At 49.6% G+C, this 19,197-nt stretch overlaps 1 protein-coding gene and 1 non-coding gene across 3 annotated transcripts; both read left to right on the plus strand.

Moving 5' to 3' along the window:
• The first annotated feature begins 1,598 nt into the window (after positions 1-1,598).
• Positions 1,599-5,950, plus strand: SELENOW (selenoprotein W). Of its 2 annotated transcripts, none has more exons than XM_026013922.2 (6): positions 1,599-1,807; positions 3,306-3,330; positions 3,437-3,490; positions 3,665-3,739; positions 3,844-3,942; positions 5,522-5,950. In XM_026013922.2, the coding sequence occupies exons 1-5, from the start codon at positions 1,779-1,781 to the stop codon at positions 3,922-3,924; spliced, it is 264 nt and encodes an 87-aa protein (XP_025869707.1). In that variant the 5' UTR covers positions 1,599-1,778; the 3' UTR covers positions 3,925-3,942; positions 5,522-5,950. The 2 variants fall into 2 exon arrangements, 1 of the variants encoding a protein (XP_025869707.1); XR_003237307.2 differs by having other exon boundaries at positions 1,651-1,807; positions 3,818-3,942.
• A 9,090-nt stretch (positions 5,951-15,040) lies between these two features.
• Positions 15,041-15,143, plus strand: LOC112931588 (U6 spliceosomal RNA). The gene has a single exon (XR_003237337.2). It is a non-coding gene; the product is annotated as a U6 spliceosomal RNA (small nuclear RNA).
• Positions 15,144-19,197: the final 4,054 nt, after the last annotated feature.

Genomic DNA, 19,197 nt, shown 5'->3' on the forward strand with positions numbered 1-19,197 from the left:
TCTGCTCAGGTGCGAGTCAGGGGTTAAGTTCAAACTGGTCTGGGTGGTCTGGGCCTGCCCAAGAGGTCTTGTCCGGGCAGTTGCAATGGTGGTTTTGCTTTCCATTTGCTTGAATTGAGAGACAAGCTAAGAAGAGGAAGAAGGGCTTAAGAAAAAAAAATGTGGGACAAAGGTCGAGGGGTACCAGCAGTAAACAGCAGGTCTTGGGGTCTAGCTGGTGACAATATGTTGGAGCTCAATCCTGGAGGCCGAGCAGGAGTGAGGCGGCAGCAGAGGGTAGAAACAGCACGTGCCAAGGCCCAGAGGCAAGAAAGTGGGTGAGGACGGAGATGGGACTGCAGTGGTTCTGTGTGGCTACGGCACTGAGACAAGGGAAGGATGGGACCAGACAAGGGGCACATTGTTTTGGAGATTTGGGGCATTGTTCTGGAAGACGTCTCTTCATGGGACATTGATTGCACCCAGCCCTGTGTGGAGTCCTCTAGGTCCCAGGCTCATTAAATCCTTCCAAGACCACGGGGATCAGAAAGTCACGCGACCAACAGAGGTGGTGTGTAACTTGAACCTTGTCTGCCATCTGCCCTGAGACAGGGTTATAGCAGGTGAGGACAGAGACCAGGAGGCGGAGACAGAAGCTGTGGCAGGAAGATCTTGGGCAGAGTTGGTTTTTACTGAGCCATCTCCAGCGCCCGGGACTCAGCTCTTGCCAACTTAACTTGCACATCAACTCCCTTATCGCCTCCAGCCCCCAGGCTCAGTCAGTCCCATCAGGGCAGGGATTTCATCTACCTCTTTTGTCCCTGACTGCAGGTAGGTCCGCAGTCCATATTTGTTAAATGAATGCCTATGCCCATCTTCCAGACAGAGAAACTGAGGCTCAGAGAAGAGCCCATGCCCTAATCCCTTAACGAGCTGCCAGCTTCCAGCACTTTTTTTTTAAAAGATTTTATTTATTTATTTATTTATTTATTTATTTATTTATTTATTTATTATTTATTTATTTATTTATTTATTATTTATTTAAAAATTTTAAATTTATTTATGATAGTCACACACACAGAGAGGCAGAGACCCAGGCAGAGGGAGAAGCAAGCTCCCTGCGGGGAGCCGGATGCGGGACTCGATCCCAGGACCCCGGGGTCAGGACGTGAGCCAAAGGCAGCCGCTCCACCACTGAGCGCCCCTCCAGCACTTTCCGGAAGCCCCCGCCTTGGGGCAGGCTGGAGAGCACGGAGGCCCCCCCCCAGGGGTCCAGCTGCCAGGCCTGAATAAGGCAGCGGCTGCCTGCAGTTTGCTGGAACCCTGGGCTCCCCGGCGGCGTGTGGGTTCGCCCTGCGCACCCCCAGTGCTGAGGCCTCGGCCTCTCACCCTCTCCGGGTCGGAAACGGGTCCGCGCTCCCCGCCCCCCGCCCCCGCTGGAAAACCACCGCCCTCCCCTCCCGCCGCGTTCTCCCCGCCCTGCGGGGCCATACCATTCGGGCCCGGGGGGGGCCGGGAGGGGGCGCGCGGAGAGGCTCCCCCGGGGGCTCCCATCGGGACGTCCAGCCCCCGGGCGGGAGGGGAGGGGCCCGCGTGGGGGCCCAGGCTGGGGCCGCAGGGTCCCGGAGCCGCCCGCGTGGGCGCGCGCCGCCGCCGCCCTCTGCGCCTCCCCCCGCGCGTTGGTTCGCGCCGTGGAACGCGGGGTAACCCCCTCGGGGCGGCGGCCGGGGCGGCGGAGCTCGCTGGCCGCGCCGCAGGTGGGTCGCCGTCCGCCCCCGCCCGCGCTGCGGTCCCCAGCCATGGCCCTCGCCGTCCGAGTCGTCTACTGGTAAGCGCGGCGGCCGGGGGCCCCTCCGCCACCCCCGCGCGGGCCCCATCCCGGCCCCGCGGTGCTGGGCACTGGCGGCTGGACCCTCGGGGACCCCCTCCCGGAGAGAGGGGGGTCCCCTGCGGGCGGTGGCGGGGGGCGCGAGAAGGAAGGGCGTTGGCCCACCTGCCCGGGCCGTGGCCAGGACAGCTCGCGTTCTCGAAGGTGGAACCGAGACACGTGTGTGTTGCCTCTGGAGACCTCCGACTCCGGGGGCTCGTTTGCAGAGTGGGGGGCGGGGGGGCAGTTTTGTGCTGAGAGAGGAGCCTCTGCCCACACTTGGGCTTCCCCTCCCCCAGCACCATGGACAATCATAGGGCGGGGACGGCGACTCTCGGGAGAAGGTTCGAGAATGTTCCAGCGTGGGTTTGCAGGGAATGCAGACAGTCAGTTGCCCATCGTTAGCACCCGTCCTTAGTTTCGGGTCTAGGTTTCCCCATCTGCAGAGGGGGAGGGGGTGACCTCAGGGACCGCAGACGGAGGGCCGGAGGGCCGTGGGTCGTGCTACTAAAGCATGCTTGACCCAGCTTGCCCGCTGGCGTGCAGAAGCCCGGGTGGACAGGGGATTTTCTTTCGCGTTGACTGCCCTGTCCCCCTGCTGGCACCTAGCACTGTGGGGACTTGCATAGGCAGGCCTGCATGTGGGCGCTTAGGAAACTATTGATTAAAAAAAAAAAAAAAAAAAGAAAAGAAATGCACGATCAGCATATTTCCCCTCCCAGAAAGGCTTGTAGGAGGAGGATTTTAGCTCCATTTTCCTTATAGGTGAGGGTGGGGCCGGGTCTGAAGCTTGAGTCAGATTCCCTGGGGCAGCCGTTGACTTTGAAAGGCTCAGATCTGTCTCGGCCTGAGAAATGGCCTGAGAAATGTCCCCGCGCACTCGGCCTGAGAAATGTCCCCGCGCACTCGCAGCAAAGCAGAGGGTGGAGTGACATTTTGAGGCTCCCACAAGGCCTGTGCTGCAGACTCCAGTCCTGAAATAGCCAGCCGTGGGGGTTGGGGAAGGGTTTGGATCCCCTCCTCAGGAGTGGGAAGATCTTGGGGATCCAGGAGTCAAGGTTATCCCCAAGATCTTCCTTGGGGTGTGTGGTGGTGGTGGTGGGGGAGAGATGCTGTTCCTGAGGTTCTCCTCCTAACCCGGTTCTGTTTCCTTCCCTCCCGCATCTCAAACTTTTGGTCTCTCCTGTCACCCCCTTGCTGTGCACCCCAACCCCTCTCGGCTCCCCTGCTCCCTGTCGGTTTTCCTTATATGTGGGTGTCCACCTCCTGTGTACCCCCCCCCCCCCCAACATTCTCTATCTTTCCTCTCCTCTGTCCTTGGTTTGGTTTTGTCATCTCGGTTCCTCTTTGGTCTTTCTGGGCCCCCTTCCCTTTTCCTTTGTGCCCTGTGTGTGTGCCCCCCCCCTTCTCTTCCTCCCTGCGACCTATTCTCTTGTTCTCTTGGACTCCCTCCCACCAGTGGCGCTTGAGGCTACAAGTCCAAGGTAAGCAGAGTGGTCCCCCCAGAGGTGTCCCTGGAAGATGAGGGAGGAGGGTGCCCGGGCACAGCCCCTGTTAACCTTCTTGTGACCCCTACAACCTCCTTTTCAGTACCTTCAGCTCAAGAAGAAGTTAGAGGATGAGTTCCCCGGATGCCTGGACATCGTGAGTCTTGGGGCGGGGGAAGAAAACCAAAGATGAGTCTCCTTGTGTGTCCCTCAACCCTGGGTGGCAGCAGGGTGACCTGGGTTGGCCCTACCCTTCACCCCCTGATCACCATTTCCTGGGGAGGTGTGGGTGTCCCCAAGCCGGCCGCTCAATGTCTCTCTCTCCCCCCAGTGTGGCGAGGGGACTCCCCAGGCCACCGGCTTCTTTGAAGTGACAGTAGCGGGGAAGTTGGTTCACTCCAAGAAGGTAGGTCTGTCTGTCCAGTCTGTCCATCTTGCCTTGTCCTCAGGCTGGCTAGGAGTTGGGACCTCGGTCTCGGCTCAGCCCTTCCATTGTCTTCCCACCTGCAGAGAGGTGATGGCTACGTGGACACGGAGAGCAAGTTTCTGAGGCTGGTGGCCGCCATCAAAACCGCCTTGGCTCAGGGCTAATGTGCCCTGAAGGCAGAGGTGAGGGGGGACCCCTCTCTGACGCATGGGGATTGCCAGCTAGGCCCTTATGTACATGGAACCTGAGACTGGTTTCCAACCCAGTGATATTCTAGAACAAGGAGCCATTTCCATATTTTTCTCTGGATTTGGAACTGCTGCTCAGTACCTCCTGGGGAAAGGTGGGGAGAGGAAGGAGCAGTGGGTTCCAAGCCAGTGGGTTCCGGATGAGCCCAAACCCAACCTGTTCCAGAACAGGGCACCAGTTGCTAGCCCACACCAGAACCAAGTTCTGGCTCCTGACACTTAAGAGCCTGGAAGGCCTCTCCTGCTCTCTGTACTCGGGTGCCAGAGTCTCCCGTCTGTCCCCCACTGCTCCATCCCAGTATACTGTGGACCCAGGCTCCTGTCCCCAGGAGACTTGGCTCCAGAAAATGGTTTTCAAATGCTGGAAACCGAAGGTCTTTAGAGTCTTTGACTAGAGGAGAGCAAGGTCACCAATATGAACTTGAATGTGCCGATTGAATTAATGCGATATGCACAAAAGTAGTGTCTTGCCTCCCCCCACCCCGTGGTGGTCTGAAATGAAGGGAGTCTCCCCAAGTTAACAAAAGAGAAAGTCGAGAATTATGTAATTCTAAAGTGGTTTGAGCTGAATCAGTTATGGGCTGTGGCTGTGAGGATGGGGGCGGCGATTTCCATTCTTAAAGCCCAAAATAGAGCACGTCCCTTTGCATAAACACACCAGCTGTGGCTTTGGAGCTCTCAGCAGCTCAAAGGCGGTTCCTTAAATCAGCACCTGGTTGCCTTGGCTTCCAGAGAGGTCCGTCCACCGATGCTTTCATCGCACATAAGCAAAAATGGGATTTATGTAAGACAAAGGAGAGAAGGGGCAAGTGGCTCTTGTTTGCATGCTTTGGGAGCTCATTTTCTGGGGTCCCCGAGACCACCGTCCTGTTCAGAGATTCGCCGGAAGGACTCTCGGAATTCAGCAAAGCTGTCATACGCGTGGCTGTGGGTTATCACAGCCACAGGACAGCCGTGCGAGTCAGTGAAGGGAGGAGGCAGTGGGGCACGGCCGGGACACTTAATTGTCCCCACAACATGCACAGGGTATCACCACTGGGAAGCTCGCTGTCCACTGTTCACCTTGGCCTTGGGTCCTTCCAAAGTCAGGGGCTGCTACCGCCCAGCCCAAGGCCTCACCCTAAACAGCACAGGCTCAGCACCCAGGGCCTGTGGTGAACCAGGATGCTAACCCAGCAGGACATTCCCTTAGCTTAAAGGAGCTGGGGGCCTCCACGGGGGTGGGGTGGGGGGTGTGTGACCGTGAAGAGGTCCTTGTGGGGCTCGCAGCTGGCATGCGCTGACACGGGCATCACAGAAACCCATTTCAGTTGACGGCTTGTCCGGAGAGCAAGTGTCACCATGGGGTTACAGCTGCTCCCTCTCAGGCATCCTGGTGTCTCTCTGCCTCAGTTTCCCCCGGGACTGCATTTTGCCCATCATCTGTCTGTCTGCTCTTTATCGTGGGATCCCCAGCCAGCCTCGTCCCCCTGCAGGCTGAGCTCTGAGCTCTCCCCACTTCTTCTCCCCACAGCCCAGTGACCTTGGCCCAGCCCCTCGTGGCAGACGCTTCATGATGGGAAGAACTGAAATGTCTCGTGGACGCCTGGTCTTTCCCTGATGTCCCCGCGACTGCCACGTGGGGGCAGAGACTGATGCCCCTGGTCTTTGCCTCTGTGTGTGTGTGTGTGTTTGTGTGTGTGCGCGCATGCACGCCTCCGGGAGTGTAGCTCTGCACCCCACCTGCCTTGCTCCTTCCCCTCCCCACCCTTCCCCACGTCCCCACATCCCCCAGCCCCCTGGCTACTCCCCGGCATTAGGCCTTCGGGGTGGTCCTGCTCCTGGCTTCCTTCTCGGGTGGCCGGGAGAGGGATCTGAGTGAGTGAGTCGTGAGTGAGTTGCAGGATCCAGCAGTATTGGCAACGGTTCACCGTTCAATAAACATTGGATGAGTTTAACAGAACGTGTCTATCCGGCGAGGGTCTGTTTTCACCCCTGGAACCTCCTCCCGCAGCCTCACCCTCCCCACCCCGCCAGCCCCCAGCCCAGGAAATGGGCCACCAGGTACTGAGCACCTCTGTGCCGGGCACCTTGCTGACAACGAAGTAGTTTATAGCAGCTCCGGGGTCATGCAGATGAGGGATAAGGCGGCGAGCATCAGTGATGATAATTTAAATGAGACCCAGACTCCCAGGTTTGTTGTAATACATCTTCCTGGGGCCCCACGTTCTTGGGTGCTCGTCAGAGTGGCCATAATAAAATTCCAGTTTGTGGTTCAAACAACAGAAACTGGGAGCCTGAGGCCAAGGTGAGGCAGGTTTGGTTTCTTCCGAGGCCTCTGCTTGGCTTGTAGATGGCAGTCCTTGCTGCGGCCTCCTGTGGTCTCTGCACGTCAATCCCGGTGGCCTGTGTGTCCAAATTTCATCCTCTTAAAATGACACCAGTCAGACTGGATTAGGGCCCCCCATAATGGCCTTGTTTTTTTTGTTTAAAAAAAAAAAGATTTTATTTATTTATAAGAGGCAGGCAGAGACACAAGACAGAGGGAGAAGCAGGCTCCGTGCAGGGAGCCCAATATGGGACTTGATCCTGGGACTCCAGGATCATGCCCTGGGCTGAAGGCAGTGCTAAACCGCTGAGCCACCCGGGCTGCCCTAATTTTTTTTTTTTTTTTAAGATTTTATTTATTTTGACAGCACGAGCCAGGGGAAGCAGCAAGCAGAAGGAGATGGAGAAGCAGACTCCTCGCTGAGCAGGGAACCTGATCTGGGGCTTGATCCCAAGACCCCAGGTTCAGAACCTGAGCTGAAGGCAGGTGCTTAACCGACTGAGCCACCCAGGTGTCCTATGATGATTTCCTTAGAAATCTTAATAATTCTTTGGTGGTCAAATTCTAAGCCAGGTAGAGACAGATCATAGAGGAAAGTGGGCAACGAAGACTTCTGAGCCTGATCTTAACCCTGCCTTCCTGCTCAGCTCATGTTGGGGTCTGTGAAGTGCCACCACCTGCAGCTCTCAGATCTCCATTTGGCTTCACATTGTGCTGCCAATCGACAATTTAAATGACACAAAATTCTGAAGTCCTTTACGCAGGACATCAGATGGGTGAGGCGAGGCTGGGTCATACTTGGGTGGAAGCACGCACCCAAAACCAAACCCAAATCTTAATGAATGCAACACGTGCAAAGCCCTCTCCAGGGCAGCTATCCTCTGTGCTTGTGTTCAGTGGTCCAGAGCAGGTCTATCCAGCAGAATTTTCTGTGATGATGGACTTTTTTCTGTCCGACCCTGGCCACTGGCTGCATGGTGTCATTGAACACTTGAAGTGTGGTGTCACCCAGGAGCTGAATATTTTATTTTACTTTATTTAAGCTTATACTCAGGGGTGCCTGGGGGGTGCAATCAGTTGAGCATCCCACCCTTGGTTTCAGGCTTAGGTGGTGGTCTCCGGGTTGTGGGCTGGAGCCCTGTGTCAGGCTCCATGCTGAGCTCGGAGTCTGCTTGGGACTCTCTCCCTCTGTCTCTCCCCCTCTGTGCTCACTCACTCTCAAATAAATCTTAAAAAAATTTATATTCAAATACACCTGGCGTGTGCCAGTGGTTCCCTTATTGAGCAGTTGCATATCTAGACTTTGGAGACTCCTACTGCTGTACCTGGACCCAGCATCCTCAGTCCACCTGGCTGGGGCAGAGCAGAGAGTCCCAAGCACTGGCTCTTAAAAAGGAGTCAGCAAGGAAGTGATGCACGTCACCTCTCATCGCCTGGGCCAGAACAGGTCTCGCCCACCTGCAGAACCAGGCTGGGGGCTGCAGTCTTCCTGTATCCAGGAAGGGCAGGTGAGCCTGAGCAACTGGTGAGCACTAGAAATATCTACCTGGGTCCTTTCTTATTTATTTACTTATTTATTTATATTTTAAAAGATTTTATTTATTATTCATGAGACACACACACACACAGAGGCAGAGAGAGAAGCAGGCTCCCTGCAGGGAGCTGGGACCCTGGGATCAGGCCCTGAGCCAAAGGCAAACACTCATCCGCTGAGCCACCCAGGCGTCCCTCTACCTCCGTCCTTTTATTTTTATTTATTTATTTATTTATTTATTTATTTATTTATTTATTTATTTATTTATTTATTTATTTATTTATTTATTTATTTATGGTAGTCACAGAGAGATAGAGAGAGAGGCAGAGACACAGGCAGAGGGAGAAGCAGGCTCCATGCACCGGGAGCCCGACGTGGGATTTGATCCCGGGTCTCCAGGATCGCGCCCTGGGCCAAAGGCAGGGGCCAAACCGCTGCGCCACCCAGGGATCCCCCGTCCTTTTATTTTAATTTTACCTTAAGCCTGGAAGAAAAAGGGAAAGCGCCATGGCTCTATTTTTGCTTAACTGGGACAATCACCTTCAAGGAAAAAAAATTCAGCAGAAGACCCCTCACCTGCTGAACCGGGAGACACAGTGAATTCTTGTCCAACAGCGACACCGTGTGGCCCGCTTGAGAGCGATGCCCCCGTCGCCCCAAGTCACCAGGGCTTCCCCACCGAGTCACCTGTGGACGTGGAGTAGTCTAGCCGAGTGAATCACCATTTTTGGCGTGGTGATACGACACTTCTATTTTTCCTTTTTTTTAACATTTGTTTTTATTTAAGTTCTATTTGCCAACGTATAGCGTAACACCCAGTGCTCATCCCATCAAGTGCACCCCCAGTGCTCGTCACCCAGTCACCCCAACACCCACCCACCACCCCTCCCACTACTCCTTGTTCCTTTCCCAGAGTTAGGAGCCTCTCAGGTTTGTTACCCTCTCTAATTTTTCCCACTCATTTTCCTTCCCTTCCCTTATAATCCCTTTCACTATTTCTTATATTTCCCGTATGAGTGAAACCATATGATGATTGTCCTCTGACTGACTTACTTCACTCAGCATAACACCCTCCAGTTCCACCCACGTTGATGCAAATTGTGGGTATTTGTGCTTTCTGATGGCTGAGTAATATCCCATTGTATACACAGACCACATCTTCTGTATCCATTCATCTGTCCATGGACACCAAGGCTCCTTCCACAGTTTGGCTATTGTGGACATTGCTGCTAGAAACATCGGGGTGCAGGTGTCCTGTCATTTCACTACATCTGTATCTTTGGGGTAAATCCCCAACAGTGCAATTGCTGGGTCGTAGGGCAGGTCTATTTTTAACTCTTTGAGGAACCTCCACACAGTTTTCCAGAGTGGCTGCACCAGTTCACATTCCCACCAACATGTAAGAGGGCTCCCCTTTCTCCGCATCCTCTCCAACCTTTGTTGTTTCCTGTCTTGTTAATTTTCCCCATTCTCACTGGGGTGAGGTGGTATCTCATTGTGGTTTTGATTTGTATTTCCCCGATGGCCAGTGATGCGGAGCATTTTCTCATGCACTTGTTGTCCACGTGTATGTCTTCTTTGGTGAAATTTCTGTTCATGTCTCCTGCCCATTTCATGATTGGATTTTTTGTTTCTTGGGTGTTGAGTTTGGTAAGTTCTTTATAAATCTTGGATACTAGCCCTTTATCTGACATGTCATTTGCAAATATCTTATCCCATCCCATCCCATCCCATCCCATCCCATCCCATCCCATCCCATCCCAGACAAGTAGGTTGTCTTTTAGTTTTGTTGTTTCCTTTGCTGTGCAGAAGCTTTTTATTTTGATTAAGTTCCAACAGTTCATTTTTGCTTTTGTTTCTCTTGCCTTCATCGATGTATCTTGCAAGAAGTTGCTGTGGCCAAGTTCAAAAAGGGTGTTGCCTGTGTTCTCCTCTAGGATTTTGATGGATTCTTGTCTCACATTTAGATCTTTTAACCATGTTGAGTTTATCTTTGTGTCTGGTGTAAGAGAATGGTCCAGTTTCATTCTTGACATGACACTTTTCAAATAAATACGGGAGAGGGGAAAGTATATCTCTTCTCTCTTCAAATTCTTTTTCTGGGCCCCTTCCATTTAGACAACAACCAGTCCTAGCTTCACTGCTTGCTAGTGGTGGGTCCTCAGACAACTGTCCTCACGTCTCAGGGTGATGATTCCGTGGAGGGAGGAAGCAAGGGAAATGGGGGTGGGGGATCAAAGCAACCCTAGGCAGAGGCTGGGCATCACCAGGGTCAAGTGCAGAATGAGAGATTTTGCCCTCAGTACCTCACGAGGTCTTCCCTCTGATTCAGAGACCTGCTTGCTTTGCCTCCCTTCCCTTCCTGGTTTCTCTCCCTCTGGGGGAAAGACTGCACCCTCCTCTCCCCTCAGCCCTACGCCTCAGTGGTTCCATTGCTGCAGTGCCTCATGACAGGCAGTTCCTCCCATCTATTTTTTTTTTAACTTCAAGGACATCTATTGGGGTGCTTGCCTGGTTTAGCTAGTAGAGCACGCAACTCTTGACCTCAAGGTTGTGAGTTTAAGCCTCATATTGGGGATGGAGCCTACTTAAAAAAAAAGAAATTCAAGGACATGTATTGTTAAAACGTCTTGAGGCTGGTAGTCAGCTTAACAATGTGATCAAGGTTTCAGGATTGTTCTGTCTTTTTATTCTCTTTTCTTTAGCTTGTTGGGTTTTTATCTGCTTGTTTCTCTGCCTCACAGTGGCAAGATGGCCATTAGCAGCTCCAAGCATCACATCTGTGTCCAAAACAAGAAGGAAGAGGAAGACACCCCGTCAACACGCATTCTTTTTTTTTTTAAGGTTTTATTTATTTATTCGAGAGAGAGAGAGAGAGAGAGAGAGAGAGAGAGAGAGGGAGAAGCAGGCTCCATGCCGGGAGCCCAACGCAGGACTCGATCCCAGGTCTCCAGGATCATGCCCTGGGCCAAAGGCAGGTGCTGAACCGCTGAGCCACCCAGGGATCCCTACACACATTCTTTTTGTACCTGCCCCCTTGCAAGTTTTTGAATCGAGGTAAAATACACATAACCTAAAATTCACCATTTTAATCATCTTAAGGTACATGATTGGTTTGGTGACATTTAGTACATTTCCAATCTTTTAAAAGTATTTTTTAAAAAATTGTTTATTCGTGAGAGACACACAGAGAGAGGCAGAGACACAGACAGAGGGAGAAGCAAGCTCCCTGCAGGGAGCCTGATGCGGGCCTCGATCCCAGGACTCCGGAATCACTACCTGAGTCAAAGGCAGATGCTAAACCGCTGAGCCACCCAGGTGCCCCATCTTTTGAGTTAACTTTAATTTAAATTTTTGATGTAATTACAAGGCCATTATCACATCTAACAAAAAATTAGTGGTGATTCCCGAGTACCTGTAATCCCTGGTCCTTTTTTTTTTTTTTTTTTTAACTTCCCCACTTATGCCAAAGATGTCTTTTTACACTTGGTTTGAGTGTGACAGGGTGGACGGGTTGCATTTGGTCCATATGTTCCTTGAGTGCCTCTGCATTCTATACCTGTCCTCGGTTTCCTTCTTATTTGATTCTGTATATTTAATAATACCTGTCTTAAAAAGTTGTTACCCTTCCCTTGGTTACAAACCTCTCCATCTGGATTTGGTGGCTCTTCACCTTGACTGCGCATTGACATCACCTAGAGAAAGATTTAAAGACTCTCAGGGCACCTGGGTGGCTCAGTTGAGCATCTGCCTTCAGCTCAGGTCATGATCCTGGGGTCCTGGGGTCAAGTCCAGCATGGGGCTCCCTGCTCAGCGGGGAGCCTGCTTCTCCCTCTCCCTCTGCTGTTTCCCCTGCTTGTGCTCACTTTGAAATAAATAAATAAATAAATAAATAAATAAATAAATAAATAAATATTAAAAAAAAACAACAACTCTCAATGCTCAGACAACACCCAGACTAATTAATTTGGACCCATCAGGTAAAGAGTCATCATCTTTATTTAAATAAATGACCTTATTTTTTCAGAGCAGTTTTAGGTTTACAGCAAAGTTGAAAGAAAGTCCAGAGAGTTCCTATATATCATCTACCCTCACATATGCACAGCCTCCCCCAAATCGACACCCCACCCCAGGGATGACAGTGGTACTTCTGTTGTGATCAGTGAAGTTCTGTTGAGGGCACCCAGGTGGCTCAGTCGGTTAGGTGTCCATCTTCGGCTCAGCTCATGATCCCAGGGTCCTGGATCGAGTCCTGCATCGGGCTCCCTGCTCAACGGGGAGTCTGCTTCTCCTCCCACCCCTCCCCCTGCTCGTGATTTCTCTCTCTCTCTCTCTCAAATAAATACATAAAATCTTTAAAAAAATAAAATTCTTTTGACATCTCATTATCTCCCAGAATCCATAATTTACATTGGGTTCATTCTTGGTGTTGGTTTTGATAAATAGATAGTGACATGTCTCCCCTATCACAGTGCCCTACAATACCCCACAAGTATTCCCTGTTACTGGGGCGCCTGGATAGCTCAGTGGTTGAGCCTCTGCCTTTGGCTCGGGTTGTGATCCTGGGGTCCTGGGATTAAGTCCCACATCACGCTCCCAGCTCAGTGGGAAGTCTGCTTCTCTTCCTCTTTCCTCTCCCCCTGCTCATGTGTTCTCTCTCTCTCTATCCCTCTATCTCAAATGAATAAATAAAATCTTTTTTTTTTTTAAGTATTCCCCATTGCAATACCTCACTGCCCTCAAAGTCCTGTGAGTTCCACATGTTCATTCCTCTCCCTTAAATCCTGGAAACAAAAAACAAACAAACAGAAAATCCTGGAAACTTTGGATCACTTTACTACATCCATAGTTTCACCTTTTCCAGGATATTGTATAATTGGATTCGTATGGGATGTGGCCTTTTCAGATTGGCTTCTTTTCTTTCTTTCTTTCTTTCTTTTTTTCTTTCTTTCTTTCTTTCTTTCTTTCTTTCTTTCTTTCTTTCTTTTTTTCTTCTTTCTTTCTTTCTTTCTTTCTTAAAATATTTTATTTATTTATGAGACACAGAGCAAGAGAGAGAGAGGCAGAGACACAGGCAGAGGGAGAAGTAGGCTCCATGCAGGGAGCCTGACATGGGGCTCGATCCCGGGCCTCCAGGATCACACCCTGGGCTGAATGCAGGCGCTACACTGCTGAGCCACCCAGGGATTGATCTTTCTTTCTTTCTTTCTTTCTTTCTTTCTTTCTTTCTTTCTTTCTTTCTTTCTTTCTTTCTTTTCTTCCTTTCTTCCTTTCTTCCTTTTCCTTAATTTTATCCATTTGAGAGAGAGAGCATGAACAGAGCACGAGCAGGGGGAGCAGCAGAGGGAGAGGCTCCTCACTGAGCAGGGAGCCCGATGTGGGACTCGACCCCAGGACCCTGGGATCCCGACCTGAGCTGAAGGCAGACGCTCAACCCCTGAGCTGCTCAGGTGCCCCCACATGATTCTTCCCAATGTAGTAGTGTTTGGAGTATTACATCAGAGCCTCAACCACCTTCTCCAGTTGTTCCCCTCCGCTTTTTATGGTGAATAAAAGGTTAGAAGTTTTTTTTTTAATTTTTAAAAAAGATTTTACTTATTTATTCATGAAAGACACACACAGAGAGAGGCAGAGGGAGAAGCAGGCCCCACACAGGGAGCCCGACAAAGGACTTGATCCTGGGTCTCCAGGATCACGTCCTGGGCTGAAGGCGGCCCTAAACCATTGAGCCACCCGGGCTGCCGAAGGATAGAAGTTTATTAAGTAAAGATACAGAGAAGGCTCTCAGAAGTGACAGGGGTCCCAACGGGGTTGCCCTTCCCCTTTCTTTTTAAAGGACCAGTGTGAACCCATCCAGTTTTACATTATACATTCCCAACGACGTATTTCAAGCTGTTGCAGGTGTCCTTTTTTGAGGCTCACATTGAAGCTTCTTGGGGGGTAGCCTCTGTGTCCTTGGGCACAAAACCCAGGTAACCTCTGAGAACTTCATGTCTCTGGTGTGGCAAGATGTTCCAGGCTTGTTTTTTTCCCTGCCTCAGACCTGGGGTCAGTGTTGTCCCCCCAAAAAACCTCAGGTTACCCTCAGGGAGAAATCTGTTTAGAGGCAATGACCGGTCACCCTAGAAACCCTCTGAGGTGGCAATGTCTGCAGCAGTCAGGATGCCCGGCACTGCCCACCTGGCATGGCGGGGGCAGAGTCTGTTGGATCAGCAGGAGGAGCTTTTGTTACATCCTGGCAGGCACTCCTGCTCCAGGGACTTGTCCACCATCCCCCCAGAGCCTGTCCCGGGTCCCCCCAGTTCCCTTCCCTCAATCTGATATAATTTTCTCTCTATTCTGCTGAGGCTGGCCTGGCCTGAAAAAATTGGAGCATTTGCTAAATGGGACCAGGGCAGGGTCAGAGAACCCGTTGGTGGGGGTGGGGGGCGGTGGTGACGGCCACAGGGGGGCAGCAGAGGAAGGGGAGCTGGGGAGGCAGCGCCCAGAAAGAAGGGGTGAGGGGTGCTCCCACCAGAGAGGGGGCAAGACAGAGGGAGGGGAAGGTCTGCAAAGGACTTGGAGGGGGTGGATTTCAGACTTACAGAAAAGTCGAGAAGATACATACCCAGCACTCCATTCACGTCTTACCTTAGCTGGGTCATTAATTACAGTGAATGAACCAATATCTGACACACGGTTGTTAACTAAAGCCCTTGGTTGATTCGATTTTCGTTAGTTTCTCCCGAAGGTCCTTTTTCTGTTCCAGGATCCCATCCTGGACACCACATTACACGTCTCCTTAGGCTGCGTTTGGCTGTCGTGGATTCTCAGACTTTCCCTGTTTTGATAACCTGGGTGGTGTTGAGGAATACCAGTCAGAAGTATTCTTAAAATTTTTTAAAAAATTATTTTATTTATTTATTCATGAGAGACACACAGAGAGAGGCAGAGACACAGGCAGAGGGAGAAGCAGGCTCCCTGTCTTATGTGACATAAGACACATAAGTCCCGATGCAGGACTCGATCCCAGGACCCCAGGATTATGACCTGAGCCAAAGGCAGACGCTTAACCACTGAGCTACCCAGGTGCCTTCATTTTAATTTTTATATGCATTTCCCTGATGATCAATGTTACGTGTTTGTCGGACTTTTTTTGCATTATCTTCTTTTGTGAGTGCTCTTTTGTCCATTTTGAAGTCAGATTGTCTGTGCTTCTGCGGCACGTATACTAAAATTGGAAGCATACAGAGATGATTAGCATGGCCCCAGCACAAGGATGGTGTGCAAATTCATGAAGCATTTCAAATTAAAAAAAAAAAAAAAAAAGCTTGTTTGCCTTTGTATTGTTGATTTGTAGAAATATAAAAATATATCCCAGATATGGTTCTTTGACAGATATATGTACTGTGAATACATTTTCCAAGTTTATGGCTTCTTTATTAACTTTATCAATGGTATCTTTTAATGAGAAATTTTCAGTTTTGACAAAGCCTTAAGTTAGACTTTTTTCTTTTCATGTTTAGTGTTTTTCTATGTCCTAAGAAAGTTTTGCTCACTCCTAAGTTGTGAAAATATTCTTCTATGGATGCTTCTAGAAGCTTCCTGATTCCAGCTTCTCCTCTGGAGTAAGGTGGGCATCAAGGTTCATTTTTTCCCCACAAATAAATAAATGTTCAATTGCTTCAGTACCATTGTTATATACCCCCAGTGAATGGACCTGATGCTTTGTTCAAGACAGGCTGATTACATAGGAGGACTTATTTCTGGATATTCTCTTTTGTTTCATTGACTTATTTGTTGATCCCTATGACATAAGACACTTTCTTGGCTACTGTGATTTTAAAATCAATGTTGAAATTAGATAGTGTAAGTTCCTTCCTTTCTTTCTTTCTTTCTTTCTTTCTTTCTTTCTTTCTTTCTTTCTTTCTTCTTCTTTCTTTCTTCTTTCTTTTAGATTGTTTGGCTATACTAGATTTTCTGCATTTTCATCTAATTTCAGGATCATCTTGTCAATTTCTTCAAAAAGCCTTGCTGATATTTTTATTGGGATTGCGCTGAATAGATGGATTTGAGGAGAATATCCATGATCACGGGATGTCTTTCTATTTATGCAGGGCTTCTTTAATTTCTCTCAGCAATGTTTTGATAATTGTGATATCTTGCATATTTTTAAAAATATCTTATTTTTAGGTAATCTCTACACTCAAGTTGGGGCTTGAGCTCACAACCCTGAGATCAAGAGTTGCATGCTCTATGGACTGAGCCAGCCAGGTGCTCCATCTTGCACATCTTTCATAAGTTTTCTTTTTTTAAAAGATTTTATTTATTTATTTATGAGAGAGAGAGAGAGAAAGAGAGAGAGAGAGGGAGAGAGGGCGAGAGAGAGAGACAAACACAGGCAGAGGGAGAAGCAGGCTCCATGCAGGGAGCCTGATGTGGGACTCGATCCCAGGTCTCCAGGATCACGCCCTGGGCTGCAGGCGGCGCTAAACCGCTGAACCACCCAGGCTGCCCCATTAGCTTTCTTTGTAGGTATTTTATTATTTTGTGCTGGTCTCAGCTTATTAATAACCAATGCTGTGGCTGGACCAACCCTTGTGGTTATTACGATTGCAAGATGCCCTTCACCAGTAATCATCAGGAAACTGAAAAAATAATTTTAATACTTACAGGACATGAGAATTCCATGGCACACCTGCAGCCACACAGGGAGATTGTGGGTAAAGAGAGCACGGGCCTGTGGTTCTATTTTGGGGGAGGTAAAGAATGGGGACCTCAGGTTTCAAGGGCTCACTCTTTCTTGGTGAATTTAAAACATGAGAGCAGAATTTAAATTGTGAGAAGGGAAAAAAGAAGTGGCCCCCATGGTCAGTTATGGAAATCAACCAAGATCTCTAAAGCAAAGGAAGGATTGGAAGGCAGAGGTGTGGGGGGCACCGGCTGGCATTGTGTTTATTTTAAAAGCCATCTTTTTTTTTTTTTAAGATTTTATTTATCTATTAGAGAGAGAGAGAGAGAGAGAGATTGAGTACAAGCAGGGGGAGGAGCACAGGGAGAAGGAGAAGCAGGCTCCTTACTGAGCAGGGAGCCCAACACAGGGCTCCATCCCAGGACCCTGGGATCATGATCCAAGCCAAAGGCAGATGCTTAACTGACTGAGCTGCCCAGATGCCTCCAAGGAGCCATCTGGGGGGCTCGATCTCATGATCCTGAGATCATGACTTGACCTGAAATCAAGAGTTGGATGCTCAATCGACTGAGCCGCTCAGTGTCCCTACTTTTATGTTTTTTTTCATTGCTATTATAAATAGTATTATTTAAAAACACTCTTTTCCAATTTTTCACTGGTACTGTATAGAAACACAATCCATTTTTGTTTATTGTATCCTGGGAAGTTGCAAAATTCATTTATTAGTTCCAGTGGTTTGCGTGTGAGTATTCCATAGAGTGTTTCCTATTTCAACTATTTATTGAAGACACGGGTTTTTTTTTGAAGATATAAAAATTTTAAAAATTTTAAATTTTTTAAAAAAAGATTTTATTTATTCATGAAAGACACACAGAGAAAGGCAGAGATATAGGTAGATGGAGAAGCAGGCTCCTTTCAGGGAGCCCAATGCAGGGACTCAATCCCAGGACCCTGGGATCACACCCTAAGCCAAAGGCAGATGCTCAACTCAGGCATCCCACTTTTTTTTTTAAAGCTTAAAAAACCCTACTTCTATGGCAAGAAATTCCAAATATACAAAAGGGAATAGATATAATAAAAAACATACATTTCCATCCCATCCCTCTTCCCAGAGAAGGGATCTAGTTGTGGGGCTGAGGGTACTGCTAAGAGAACAAGAAGATGAGGGTTAACAAATTTTTTTTTTCGAAAGTAAAACACTTTAAGGAAGAAAAAAAAAAAGCCTAATAAGCAACTCAGTGCAATCGGCTGAAGCACTTTAAAACCAGTAAGTATCTGTGACAGCAAGGAAAACATGACCATGAAATGTTTCACTATGGACATACAAAAAAAAAAAAAACTGAATATATTAAGTGTATACAACCTGATGAATTTGGAGACAGATATACTTATTTTAATTAAAAATGTGAATGCCACCAAGTATGTCTGTGAGCACCTACGGGGTGTCGCGTCCACTGCCCAGTCATTGCCGGGGACAGCCGGGGAGAGGAGATTTGCATCTCTGCCCCAGAGTATTTTGCATCTCTGGGCTCTTGTGTGGGGAAGCAGGTCCTAGATGCCCCCTGAGGACACCCACTGGTGTGACCAATGTCTCACAGCCACCAAGGAGGCGCAAGAAGATGTGAGCAGGTGCCTCAGAAGGTTTTTTTTTTTTTTTTTTTTTTTTTTTTTTTTTTTTTTTACCATCGTCTGCCAATATGTCCTGTGTCCCCTTCAGCTCTCCTCTGACCTGGCTGAGATTCTGCAGATGCTGACCTGGCCCAAGAAGGTGGAGGCAGGTGGTAAGTCAGGTCAAGGCCAAAGAAACCGGCTGCGGGGGAGGGGAGACCAGAGAAAGAGGGCGGTGAAAACATGGGTGTATGCAGGGCGGGGAAGTGGGGGAGAGAGAAGAGCTGTGGGTTGAGGGCCTGTCTGGTGACGGAAGAATAAGACCCCCCATTTCCTAGGCGCTTCCTGTAAGGCTCTGTGCTGAGCGTATAAATGGCACATTCCATACGACTCACACCCACGCACGTGGAGAGGTGTGGTTGTTACCCAAAGTCTCATGGATGTCCAGCTGTCCGCATGTCCTATTCCAAATAGTCCAAGAAGCAGACAGGCTTGGCACAATTTGCTAGTGCAGAAGGTTGAGGGCTACCCTCTCCAGCCTGGTGTTTGCTTGCTCAGCTCGGATGCTTGCTGTCTTCTTGGAAAGGTGCTCGAACGCTCTGATACTTGGTGTGACCTTCTGTAGGCAAGGGATTAAGCTGCCTGCCTTAAAGGACCTTTTTGTAAGGATATTAGAGCATATAGGACAGCTGCTGTCACATGGGAAGTGACCCATGGTGGGGGAGGGGGGCTGCATGTTCTGGTTTTGAGAGCAAGAAAACTCCAGTCCCTCAGTTTCTTCTTTCTGCCCCCCCCTCCCCTCTACCCCTATGGCTTCCCCCCCTTCAGTCTCCTTGTGGGGCCTTGTGTGGTTTTCTGTGTACATTCCTACCATGGGCTCTGATAAGCAGGTGGGGTTTCATTATATCCTGTCAGTTGTGACCCTTCCCCCCCAGTCTGTCACATGTCCCTCCAAATCCCTGCTAATTCTCCCTATATTTTGCTGAGGCTGGCCTGGCCTAAGAGGATTGAAGCATTTGCTAAGTAGGAACAGGACAGGTCAGAAAACTGGCTGTGGGGAGGCCCAGG

The sequence above is a fragment of the Vulpes vulpes genome, chromosome 1, assembly GCF_048418805.1.
Source record: "Vulpes vulpes isolate BD-2025 chromosome 1, VulVul3, whole genome shotgun sequence".
NCBI lineage: Eukaryota > Metazoa > Chordata > Mammalia > Carnivora > Canidae > Vulpes > Vulpes vulpes.